This window comes from Ascidiella aspersa, chromosome 9 (genome assembly GCF_963924565.1).
Source record: "Ascidiella aspersa chromosome 9, kaAscAspe10.2, whole genome shotgun sequence".
NCBI lineage: Eukaryota > Metazoa > Chordata > Ascidiacea > Phlebobranchia > Ascidiidae > Ascidiella > Ascidiella aspersa.
The window spans coordinates 2,061,365-2,073,808 of NC_139455.1; the positions used below are offsets into that span (position 1 = coordinate 2,061,365).

Below are 12,444 nucleotides of genomic sequence, written 5' to 3' on the forward strand. Positions count from 1 at the left end.
GCTATTTTTGCTGGAACCTTTCAAAAAATAGGTAAGAGCAGTGGTTCGCAACTTTTTAACCTGACAGACCCATTTTTGTTCCTTCAAATAACCAAGGACCTTGTAAATGTTAATTAATTTATTATGACAACTCAATACAACTTGCTCCAGCTAATATAATTTATCAGCCAATTAACTGAGAAATGTTTCGCAGACCCCATAAAACCCCAGTCTAAAAACCACTGAAATACAGAGTGGAGAATGACATATACAGTAATCTTGTTCGGTGAAAAGGTTTAAAGGACAATAATAAGAAATTCGATTGCACATGGGTTATCATTCATGCCTAAAACTGTAAATCAACTTCGCGACAGTTTGCGAAAATAATATTATTTTTTGACTAATTTTATATATTTGTTTAAGTGGGGCCTTTAATTAAGGGCCCACGAATGCCTAAGGGTAAATAATGATCTACTAATAGGGCCCAGAGGATTTCTTTATGAAGTAAGTCTTTCTTCGCTTAGCAGGGATTCATGTTGCTAAATAATCTATATGTACAGTTACTGCTTAATGCTTAAACGTTGTTTTTAAATGAAGCAAGTAGGAGTTAAGAAAGGTCTTACTTTACGCGATTAACATCAAGCCCATCAACACGCTTAGTGCGAAAATTGTTAACTCAAACTTTGTTTCATAATAATTACAAGACTTTTATTGGAAGGTTAAGTTACTTAAAGAGCATAAGCATTAGTGCAGAAGCAAACGCTCTCAATCCGCCCAATTTCTCGTGCAGAAAAAGTGTGCCGCCACTGACAAGGGTCTACAGCCGAGCGCAAATTTGAAACAAAAACTATTACAGTTAAAAGCCCCGAGAAGAAAATGCATTGTACTTGCTGCTGTTTCGGTGTTCAAACCTTACTCTATCTAATTCAGAAGGGCTAGATCTCAGTTGTTAATATGTCTATGTGTGTACATATGTTTCATTGGAAAATGATATGGTACTGTGGATCCCCTTCAATATGAAGTTGCTTGAACTAACTCTGACAGATTGAGCAGCATTGGCGCATGGTTGTTTCTCGACTCGCTCCTCTCCGAGCCTGCATAGCTCAGTTGGTAAAGCGACGGTCCCGGCTAGACCGGAGGTCGTGAGTTCGAATCTCACTGCAGACTAGTTGTTTTTCTAGCCTGCTCTGCTTGTATCATTGATCGACAAATTCGGCGAGTCTGCAATGGCTTTCAGTGTCTATCTAATAAAGACACACTTTGACAGAAATGATGATTTTTGACAGAAATGATGATTCAGTACACCAAGATAATCCGACGAACAGTGACAAGCCTAAAAAACTTTCCTTTAGGGAGGGGGATTCCAGAAAGGTTTTACGCCACACAACATGTACGTCCAAGCATGTCAAGATTTTTTTTTATGAAGCTCAGATGAAATAGGATCCTCGCCCGACCTGAATCCAATCGTAAATCTTTATTCAATTTTAAAACCCTGTTTGAAATAAACAAGGTAGTCACTCTTATAATTGGGCTTTGAGACATGATGTGAAAAATAAATCGAGGATATTATAAAGAAACCAAAAAATGCTGTATTTTTGCTGTTTGAGTCAGTAAATGTGCTGACGACTGTATATTTAAATAATCTTGTCTTTAGGTCTTCCCCAAGCTTTGCCTTTCTTGGACTTTCAGGGGAAACAAGTTAACCTGTAATGGTTTTATGTTAAATACGATATGCCCTGCACACTGCACAGTACACCTACCGTTGATGCCTGAATAACTTCGATCGAAGTTGTCCTTGCAGATGTTGTCACATTTGTCAGAGGCGGTGCCGTGAAAAAGTTCCATCGTCACTGGCTGACCTGAACCAGTGGCCGTCATACGATTAGCCACTTTCGACTTTTGGGCCTGAAATATTCTGTAAAGTGTCGGGTTCTGAACGCGTTCAACCTACAAGATTAGAAAAATTTATGTAAAAAATTATTTTATTTTACGCCAAATCATACTGTCTTTTTTAAGGCTGTAGTATTAGTATTAACTTGTGGGTCACAATCCCCGAATAGTAATTTGTATATTAAAATTAAAGTGTAGTTTTGCAAATGATAAATAAGAGCTTTCAACACTGAAAAGGGAAGAGTAGTATCAGGGTGTATTGTAAAAATTATGTTCCTCTATTTCATTCTTATGTTGATTTAATTATTTAGGACATCACTTTTTTTTTTAATTTTGGAAATGAGTAACTGATATCATTTAAATGCTTATAGGAGGTAATGACACCCAAAGTTAAGAACTAATGCGCTATGTGTTATTAATATATACATTAAAAACAACGCTTTAATCTTTCTCTGGCCTAATGATGCACGGTTGTGCGAAAGTCTCAATTAAAAAAACACAATTTGTGAACAGTGCCCTGGTTATCGTAAATTTTAAAATACATTAAATATAAGTGATTTGGAAAAGTTTACCGTTACAACATTGATAGGAAGTGTTTGGTTGAACAAAGACAGAACATGTTGATATTCGGATGAATTTGGAGCAAGTACTACTTTCTTCCACGACTGCCCACCCATATCCTCCCAGTCTGTTGGAATCACTGAAAATAAGTGTTGTAATGACTTAAGTCAATGACTTGAATTAAGTGCACTTAAGTCACTGTTTTTAAATGACTTGACTTGACTTAAATATTTTGAACAAAATTACTTGACTTGACTTAAGTCATTTTGTCAAATAACTTAGGCTTAAATGAAGTGTTTTTCATTCAAAATTTATCTCAAGTATTTTTATCCGATCGGCACCGAGACCAGCCTAGCATCGGACGAGTACCGAAACTACCAAATGACATCGGGTATCGGCTCCGATCCCATATTATCGTACACCCCTAGTTTTGACAGATTGATTAGAAATATGTGTGATACCACCCATGTCAAAAAGTCCCGGAAATGTAAAGGTGATGCAATTTATTAGTAAAATTTAAATCTTGATTAAACGAATTAACAATTTTCGTCGTTTTACCAATTACTGCCAACCTTTACATTGAAACGAAAACTTTCCTAAGAAAAAAAAACTTAAATACGTCACTGGTAAAGCATCATAGTTACCATCCACACTCGACGAATTGATGACCCTCTCCACTTTCGCAACAACTCCGTTGTTGGCACATGTTTGCTTCATGGTGCTGAAGTCGACACGATACTTGCGCTTTTGTCCCTTCACAACCGCCTCGATGTGTTTTGATCCTTTGTCGTTTTTCTGGCGACAATTACAGTAAAAAGGTAATATTTGTGTTGCGGTACAATGAAAGATGCTTAACCATGCGTGTACAACAACTGTGATCAAGCTTTTACGCAACTCTTTATTGAAGACCTAGATGTAATAATCCGGACTCGTTTTGTGATGTACGACCTCAAATACGATATTGGCAATACGTTTCTTTCGAAGGTCACTTTTGCGAAACTTTTTTTAGTTTTGGCTCCTGTACCACTGTGAGAAAATATATGAAAACGTTGTTTTCTTTAAAGTGTGCTGTGAATATTTTAAATTTCTTTGCTGTACCTAAGCTAAAAATATAAGAATAACCGATGAAAGGTGTAAAATAATGTAAATATCATGTTAAAGACTCAACAATCTACAATAAAACCGGCACTGACAGTAATATTCTTCTATGCCAGCCAAGTTGCTCACATGAGAAGATGGCACTGCCTTAGTGCCGCAGATATCTCAGTTCAGAAGGTTATGTTTTGCCTATGATAATTGACAAGTAAGACTTTACTTGTAAGACATGTATGTTAAAAAAAAAATTAGCACGTGGTATATTGCATTTTTTGAAGTGCTATAATGCGTAAGTATACGAAGTGTTTCCGAATTGACTTGGGTCTTTTAAACAAGGTTGCTTGTCTTGACTTAAGTCAATTTGACAAATGACTTGACTTTAGTGCACTAAAGTCACTGTTTTCAAAAATTGGCTTTAGTGAATTGGGCGAAATTACTTGTCTTGACTTAAGTCAATCTGACAAATGACTTAACTTAAGTGCCCTTTAAATACTGTGTTCAAATGACTTGACTTTTAAAAACACTTGAATTTAAAAATGACGTGACTGGAAGTTTTTAAATTGCTTTATTGAACACATTTCAGCAAAATTGGGGTTTATTTATGTCAAATAATCTAAAAATCTTTGCTTTTTAGGCACCTTATAAGCTGTCTCCAGCTCGTGGTTCGCGAACAGCTCGAAGTCGTTCATTTGATCAGTGGCAGAGTCCTTGTACTTCCAAGTCACGTATTCAGCGCTTATCAACGCTTCTTTGTAGCGGTTTATCAGATCAACGACCTCGTTGTAAGCTTCCAAAACTTCCACTTTGATGCCGCGAAGCGTCAAGGTACTAAAAATGTTTTTTGGGGGGTATTTTATATATTTATTTTTAAACAACCACAACGATTCTTGAATAGTTTTCTTGTAAAGAAAGACCAAACTATAGTCAAGTATGTCTGGAAGATAATAGTTGGAGCTTGTAGTGAGAGATAGTAAGAATATCAAAGCCCATACAAAAGTAGATAATTTCGAACGTTTCGAATAACTTATTTTCAACACAGTTCAAAGACACTTGTTATAATATAATATACATACATATTATATATATATATATATACCGCTGAGGCAGAAAAGAAGGAAACAAGGAGAAATATACAATCTAAACGTTCAAAATGCAACCTACTTCTGTATGGGCTTCAATACTCTTACTACCTCTCACTACAAGCTCCAACCATGCCCCAAATTTGGGTGAATGGTTTTATTTTAACGTCTTAGTTTGCAAACCAAATTCTTTCATTTTAATTCATTAAAAAAGCAATTTTTTTCAGTGTTGTAACTAAGTCAATTTGAATCGACTTAAGTCCCAGTCCTTAAGTAAACTCCCAGTCAAAGTCGTCAGTTGTCCAAGTCCAAGTCAAGTCATTATCAGAGCACTAAGCTAGACCGATTGTGGTCAATAACTCAAGCAAAAAGTAATCAAATCCAACATATAACAAGCAAATTGGTAATAGTTTTACCGGTAAAATTTGAGATAAATAGCTCAATTTGAAAATAAAATGCTTTTAAAAAAATTGTAAACCGAAGTCATTTGACTCAATGACTTAAGTCCATTCAAATATTCTACCAAAACGACTTAATTCAGGTCGTTAAAGGAAACAGTGACTCAAGTCAAGTCGAGTAATTATCTTAAAAAATCATTACAACAATAATCTTTCCTACTTGACTTCGCTCTTTTCAACTTCCACATTTCGTTTTTTAGCGAGATCCATGATTTCCCTTTCTTCAGTTGTTGACAGTTCTTCTATAGTTTCGCTTTCAAAAGTTTTTGAAGTGCTGAGGTCAGCCACCTTTGCATGCAACGCTTTTACGGCCTAAAATACATTGGAAAGATAAGAAAAAAGAATTTTAATGTTTGCAAACCAATCGTAAGACTGGGCAGGGGTTTGTGCAAAAAACAGTTGGTTTAATGTGAAAGTGTAAATGTTTCCCTCAATTTGGAGCCTTAAAAGTCTATGTTTGATTGCTTGGTGCTTCTTTTAGGGTTAAATATGTTCTAGAACAGTGGTTCTCAACCGCCGATCCGCGTCAACTTTCCTGCCGGTCCGCCAAATACATTACAGTATTCAATCTAAACTGCAAAATGCAAGATATAAAGGCTTGTCCATCAAATTTATACCTTCGCCGTTCCGTAATTTGCAGCATTGTGACGTAACATAGAGTTAATGGTCAACTCTAGACTTTATTGTTCGTCACAACGGTGCAAGTGTTGTGACCAACTGTTTAAAACTCGTTCAAGTCTCAAACTTTAAAACCAGTGTACGTGAAAAACATATAGAACCACGTATAACACGTCTGACATCAAAAAGACAGCAGCACATTGCTCATTAACTTCACGCTTCCATTATTTGCTTCTAAGTTGCATACTTTTGTCGTAATTACATTTTGGGTTGATTTTAATTTTTAAAGGTTCAGCGGTCCGCAAAATTTGCTTAATTTTACCGTAAGCTAAAAAGGTTGAGAACCACTGTTCTAGAACAAGGGGTTGGCAGCTATTTTTACCGCGGGCCGCACGAGAAACTTAAAATGTTGTGGCGGGCCGGGTCAAAAAAGGATCTCGAATAGACGTAATATGACGTCATATTGTGACACTATAAAACCAATAATCCAAAGAACCTGTTGTTACTCTAGGAGTTGTGCACAAATGTGCAGTGGAAGTCCAATTTAAAGTAAAACTGCGGCTATTTGTTTTAAATTGCAAACATTAACTTCGGCTTAAGGTGGGACGTGACACACTGAACACAGATAAAATATATGCACGGTTCTTGTTATATTAGCATTTATAAAGTTGTGTATTTTGTATATTTTGCCTAGGTCTGTCTTATAACAGGGATGGCAAAACTCTTTAAGCGATACCTCAGTCAACAAAAAAAGTGAGGAAAATCTGTGACTTTTTTTAGAATGACAAAGTTGTCAATTTAAATGTTTGCCGCGTCCCCTATGGTAGCCACGGTAGCCTTTGGGGTAACGAGAATGTATTATTGGTGCTGTTATGTGGCTAGCCTGGATTAATTTTTTTTATTATGACTAAAATGAGACCTCTCTTGGGATGTTCAAAGACGTGTTTGTGGCAAAACGTGAGAAAGTGGGGCCACACATGTTGGAAGGTCATGGAAGTGGTGAAAAGATTGAGAACCATTGTTATAGAATAGGGCTGTGTTTTTCAACCTTTTATGCCTAACGACACCCCTTAAAAATAACAAATAGTTTACGACAACCCTACAAGATTTTGCCGTAGGCAATTCACTAGATGACTAGAATGTCACGATAAACGGAACTGGGAGAACACAAATCAATTTAGGAAGGTATAATTGGATTTATTCCACTCTAATCTTTACAGAAAAAGTTCTAAGAGTTAAACAAAAAACAGATTCTTAAAGATTTTCAAATATCTCCCGGCACCCTTGAAAATTATAAATGGCACCCCGGTTGAAAACCACAGGATTAGGGTTTAAGATTTAAGCAGTCCGACTTTTTACCTTGTCCACATTGTCTGGAAATGAACAGAAGAGAATAGTCACGGAATCTGTTGATTGTAGAGTTCTAGGCAGAATTGATGGAGGTTTTACTTGCGATGTGGACTTTTTGTCATTTCCTTTAAAAGACAGTAAACAAGTTGTTCTTAACAGAACCACTGAGTATACAAAAATACACACGAGTGGGAATGTCCGATACTTTACATTTTATTCCGATACCGATATTTTACACAGAAAGTATCGCCATCCGATACCAATGACGTCATTATGATGCTCAAACTAATTAAATATATGAAATTAAAACGTTCAAATGCGATTTTTAGCTTATTCGGCCTAATTTTGTTTTATTGTTAAGGGGTTTAGTTACCTTTGTTTACTAAGGTTACCTTGAGTTGTTAATCTACAATTTTTTGATAAATTAACATTTCAAGGTAGAAATCGTGGCATTCGATACAAATCATGGCCAAATTACCTATATTTAGTTAATATCGGATCGGCACCGATACCACTGTTTTGTTGCAAGTAAATACTATTTCTTATTATGCCTGTTGTCTGTGAAGCAAATAGACAAAGAGTCGTAGTGGCATTCGATGAATTAAGAGTAAACCAGTTATTATAGTGTTGTTGTTTCCGTTGCTAATGCTGTATCGGACGAGTACCGATACTACCACTTGGCATCGGGTGTATCGGCTCCGATCCGATAATATCGGACAACCTTTACTAACTGTGTACATTGTTCGATATAAGTAATGGTGTGATTGGTATCGTATCAGCCTATAGTACTTTTTGCCCAAAATGTTGTTACCGTAAACGTAAAATTATCGAACAGAACTATTGCCTATTTAACCTGTTGTAAACTTCTTGTAGACATTCGTGACGGCAGCTTTGGCGCTTTTAAAGAACCCGGGATTTTGTGGGCTCGGGGTCTTCAATATTTCCTGTTGAATTGTGGCCAACATCGTCGGTTCAAAAACGTAAACGCGAATCTTGCGCAGAGTTTGCGGGTTGCTTTGCTCAAACTTGCTGATCGATTTTTGGATGCATTTTCCAACGTCTTTGGGTTGTAGACCGATGTTGCCTGCATGAACAAATGGTTTTATCCCGTTAATATTGGTTCTCCATGAAGTAGGAATGGGATGTCCGATAATATCGGATCGGAGCCGATACCCGATACCAAATGCAATGATCGGCACTCGTCCGATACCAAGGTGGTACTAAATACTAAATTAACATAGGTATTTTAACCATTATTTGTCGCCCAACGCAGTAATTGCTAACTTAAAAGGCATATGCATTAAAAAACGCAGTATTTTAACAACTGATGGTAATTAAAGGGGCGAATTTACATTTGCATTTAAAACTACAGTAAATGTGGATCTACTAATCTGAGAAAAAATATCCTTTAACGTTTACTATTCCGTTTGTTTGATTTTGAGTAGACATCCCTAGTATAAGACATACAGTACAGTATGTAATCATTGTATATGGCCGTATTTTTCTAATTCTAAAAAGAGGAATCAGGTGGCACTGTATAAAGACAAATTGAATTCGATGATTCTCGACAAGCTTTCGAAAATTATTTTTTTTTTATACTTTGACCTGATAAAGCACGGATGTGCAAAAGCTTGTCGAGAATCAAACACAATTTGTCTTTATACAGTGCCACCGGATTCCTCTAGTACAGTATGTATACAATATGTATTTAATAATAACGAATGACATTCACCCTGAAGAAGGCGACTTAAATAGATTCTCGAAAACGTTGGTTGACAATTACAGTTACCAGAGGAGCTGTTTTATATTAATATTTATACGCGTGGTATCAACAGTTAATGTGTATATTCCATGGCTGGGCTTGGTTTAGTAATCTAACTATTTAAACCAGTGTTTCGCAACCATTTTTGGCTTGCGGCACCCAACAAAAATTATAAATAGTTCGCGGCCCCTTGCTTGTCTTTTTGCTGAGTGGTTAACTGTAACGTTACACTAAACAAGATTGAAACAGCACATTAACTGTGCAACAAGGTTTGAAAAATCCTTCTTAATTTTTGGCAGTCTTATCGTACATAAAAAATGTATCAAAAGCAAAAAAATGTATTACAAAAATTGAAATCCTAATGAATTTAAAATATATCTTACCACCCTTAAGCGTAAAAAATGGCACCCTAGAGCAATGCTTCTTAACTTTTTTAGTTTTGTTCTTCCCTGGCATCTATCTCCAGATTTTATTCACCCTTGTCTCATGATATGATAAAACTATCTTTTCTATATATAGAAGCACAAAATGACTTAGGTTGTTTTGCAAGTTCTATTCCACTTCTGACCGGTCACCCTTAATCACCCCTTTTGGTTGGTTCACCCCAGCAAAAATTGTATTCACCCTGGGGTGAACCATCCACCTGATTAAGAAACACTGCCCTAGAGTGCCGAGCCAGCCCGGCTGAGAACCACGTATTTCCCGCATGTGCATATCTTACCGGTGCCGACAGGTGGCATAGCCAGCGATCTCATTCCACGTTTTTCGGCTTCCTTAAGCGTTTCAACCAAGCACTTCTCCAGCTGATTGACATCCTTGGGAACGTTGATGTGGAAGATGTGCTTGTACGGCAATTTACCGGCACCGGTTATGCGAAGGGTGGGGGACTGGTACTGGGGGCTGTTAGCGCATTCCTGGGCAATGCTGGGGCCGCCTTTCGCTGTTAGCACCTTACCCACTTGCCCTGCGAAAACAACACGTCAGGTTAACTATATTTACCTTTATAACTAATGAAGCACATGCTGGGTATTTCTGTTTATTAAATAGGTAGCATTTTGTGATGCTAAAAATCAATAAAGTATTTTCAAAAACGTTCAGAAAATGCTCCCTAGTGCAGGGGTTCGCAACCTGGAGGATATGGCCCCATAGTGGACCAAGAGCCGTTTTTAAGGGGGGCATGGAAAATTTGAAAAATAATAATAAGATAAAAAGTATTTTAAGTTTGGCCTTACATATCTACATGACAAAGAAGTGACAAAGAAGTGTACAAGCCACATTGTGTCTTACGTTTTTTTAACATCACATAAACTGAATATGTAAAAACATTTTTTGATTATTGTGTCTTGTATCTATATCATTTTATCACTATGATTACCGGTTATTGTATAAACTAGCTTTTTAATTAAAATGACGTTTCTTATTTTTTTCAAAAGGTTGAAAAAAATAGGGGGACATTGATTTATCTAAATTTTCAAAGGGGGCCCCTGTCTAGGGTATGGGCTTTCATATTTATTCTGTCTAACTACAACCTTCAGCCATTATCTTAAGATATATTCCAAACTTTCACAAAACACTTCCTACTTCTGTATGAGCTTTGATATTCATTCTAGGTCTAAATACAACCTTCAGCCATTATGCCCTAAATGTCTGGTAAACTTTTGACAAGATAAATAAATAAAATACCTCAAAATGAAAATAAGTTATTTTAGAGTAAAATTTTCGTGGCAAAGTCCTGTATTGAAACAGCACTACACTTTCCAAACTGAAATATGCCTGACACAAAAGTATAAAATACAAAATCATCAGGTCATTGCCTTTCGCCACTGTTTTCGCCACTCAAAAACGCGAGTACATAGTTCGTTTTTTTGTGCTCACCTGACAAGTTGAATTGAGATGTCGAGTTGACGATTACGTCACACTTTGCTGACGTAATGCACCCCTTTCTGACGCCGACGTCGATTTGTGAAGTGCTTTGTGGAGCAGTTTGAACTTGAGGCTGCTGGAAATCGTGATTCTTGAAATGAGCTTGAAATGCCTACAAAATAATAAGCGATTTTATTGTTGTAAAAATCCGTGCAAAATGTCAACCTTATGTATTGATAGTGTTTTGTGTGACTACTTAACTGTGTAAGCATTCTGTTACTTGCTATCAAAGGTGACTGAGCACATTTTAAATTAAAATTTTGGAGAAAATAATCTAAAATTATTTGTGCACGAACTGGGTAAAACCAGTAAAAATGCAACAAAGTCATGAATTAGAAATACAGCTAAGCACTGTAAGGTCTGAAAATATGCTAGTAACAAAAAAATTAAGAAAGAAATAAGAAATTCAATGTTAACAAAAAAACAAAGACTAACACAAGGAGATAACTAAACTTTTCAACGCTAAAGAAAATTTTCATCTGATGAACTGAAGCAAATGTTTTAATTCCAATTTCTGAGCATCAGATAATAATGACGTCATTTGGCATGGGATCGGTTCGCGATTAATAAAATGTTAAAGTATCGGACAACCTCACTTTTAATCAAAATATCGGTTATCGGAATGAAATAACATCGGACATTTCCATTTCTACTTAAAATATCGGTATCGCAAGTATCGGTTATCGGTATCGGTATCGGACAACGCAACACTCACCGCAAGTGAGGCTTGATCCGACGGAAAAATCACAAAATTCACTTTTCGCAGCGAAACCGCCGGGAAAGTCCCTACTACGTCATCGACCCACTCGGCCACTTTGGCCGCAGGAAACCGGAAACCCCCGGAACCGATACAGGGGAACGCGATCGTCTGGTAACCGGCTGCGTCGGCCATGGCCAGGCACTTTTGCACCCCTCCACGGATCATTTCCTCCCCTCCTTTCCCGTAATGCGCCATTATGACGTGATAGATGGCGCGCGCGGGAAGGCTGAGGGCCGGAGTGCTGATGACGTCACCAGAATGTAGGCTCGGGTTGCTAGTGGCAGCGGCTGCGCATGCGCTCTAAAGAATAATCGGGATTAAAAGCGGTTTATTATTGTTCTTCATGTGTTAAAGTCGTTCTGAAATGTTAAGTCTGAAAAACAAAAATAACACATTTTGTACAGAAAGAAAGATGACGGTCGCTAGCGGCAGAGCACCAGTGGCGTAGCCAGCCGAAAATTTTTTGGGGGGGGGCAAAAAATTGGAATTTTATGTTTAGCTTTTATCATTGTATTAATTGCCGTAACGAACACAAATAAGAATGCGAGCAAATCGTTTTGAGCAGCAAGTGACTGAATGGGTACACTATGCACGGATCTGTAATGTAGCTTATTAAGTGACTGAATGTTAACGTGATACACAAAAACCACTCAAAGAGCAAAAACTAAATGAAGTAGTAAAATTACATTATTGTATAGTAAACGTTATATTAACTACATCGTTTGTGACGTAACAATGCATGACAATTGAAGGTGTGGTATGCCTGTGATCGACTTTTGTGGTACTGCTCATAAATGCTACAAAACAAATGATTAAGAGTAAAATATTTATAAATTTGGGGGGGGCCATGGCTCCTCAGGCCCCTCCCTGGCTACGCCTATGCAGAGCATGCGCCCTAAAGAACAGCCGGGATTAGATGTAGTATGGGTCAGTTTAGTGGTTCTCAACCTTTCATGAGTTTTGGCCACG

At 37.2% G+C, this 12,444-nt stretch overlaps 1 protein-coding gene across 1 annotated transcript in view; it reads right to left on the reverse strand.

The window, feature by feature from the left end:
- The window catches only part of LOC146131837 (protein mono-ADP-ribosyltransferase PARP14-like), a 41,635-nt gene that overhangs the window by 640 nt on the left and 28,551 nt on the right, over positions 1-12,444 (reverse strand). Inside the window, exons 33-42 of the mRNA XM_083397095.1 lie at positions 11,431-11,775; positions 10,668-10,827; positions 9,514-9,756; positions 7,884-8,114; positions 7,040-7,155; positions 5,223-5,374; positions 4,164-4,353; positions 2,996-3,225; positions 2,482-2,569; positions 1,740-1,926 (exon numbers count right to left, since the gene is read on the reverse strand). Of these exons, the coding sequence (XP_083253221.1) occupies positions 1,740-1,926; positions 2,482-2,569; positions 2,996-3,225; positions 4,164-4,353; positions 5,223-5,374; positions 7,040-7,155; positions 7,884-8,114; positions 9,514-9,756; positions 10,668-10,827; positions 11,431-11,775 (1,942 nt within the window). The remainder of the gene's footprint in view (positions 1-1,739; positions 1,927-2,481; positions 2,570-2,995; positions 3,226-4,163; positions 4,354-5,222; positions 5,375-7,039; positions 7,156-7,883; positions 8,115-9,513; positions 9,757-10,667; positions 10,828-11,430; positions 11,776-12,444) is intronic.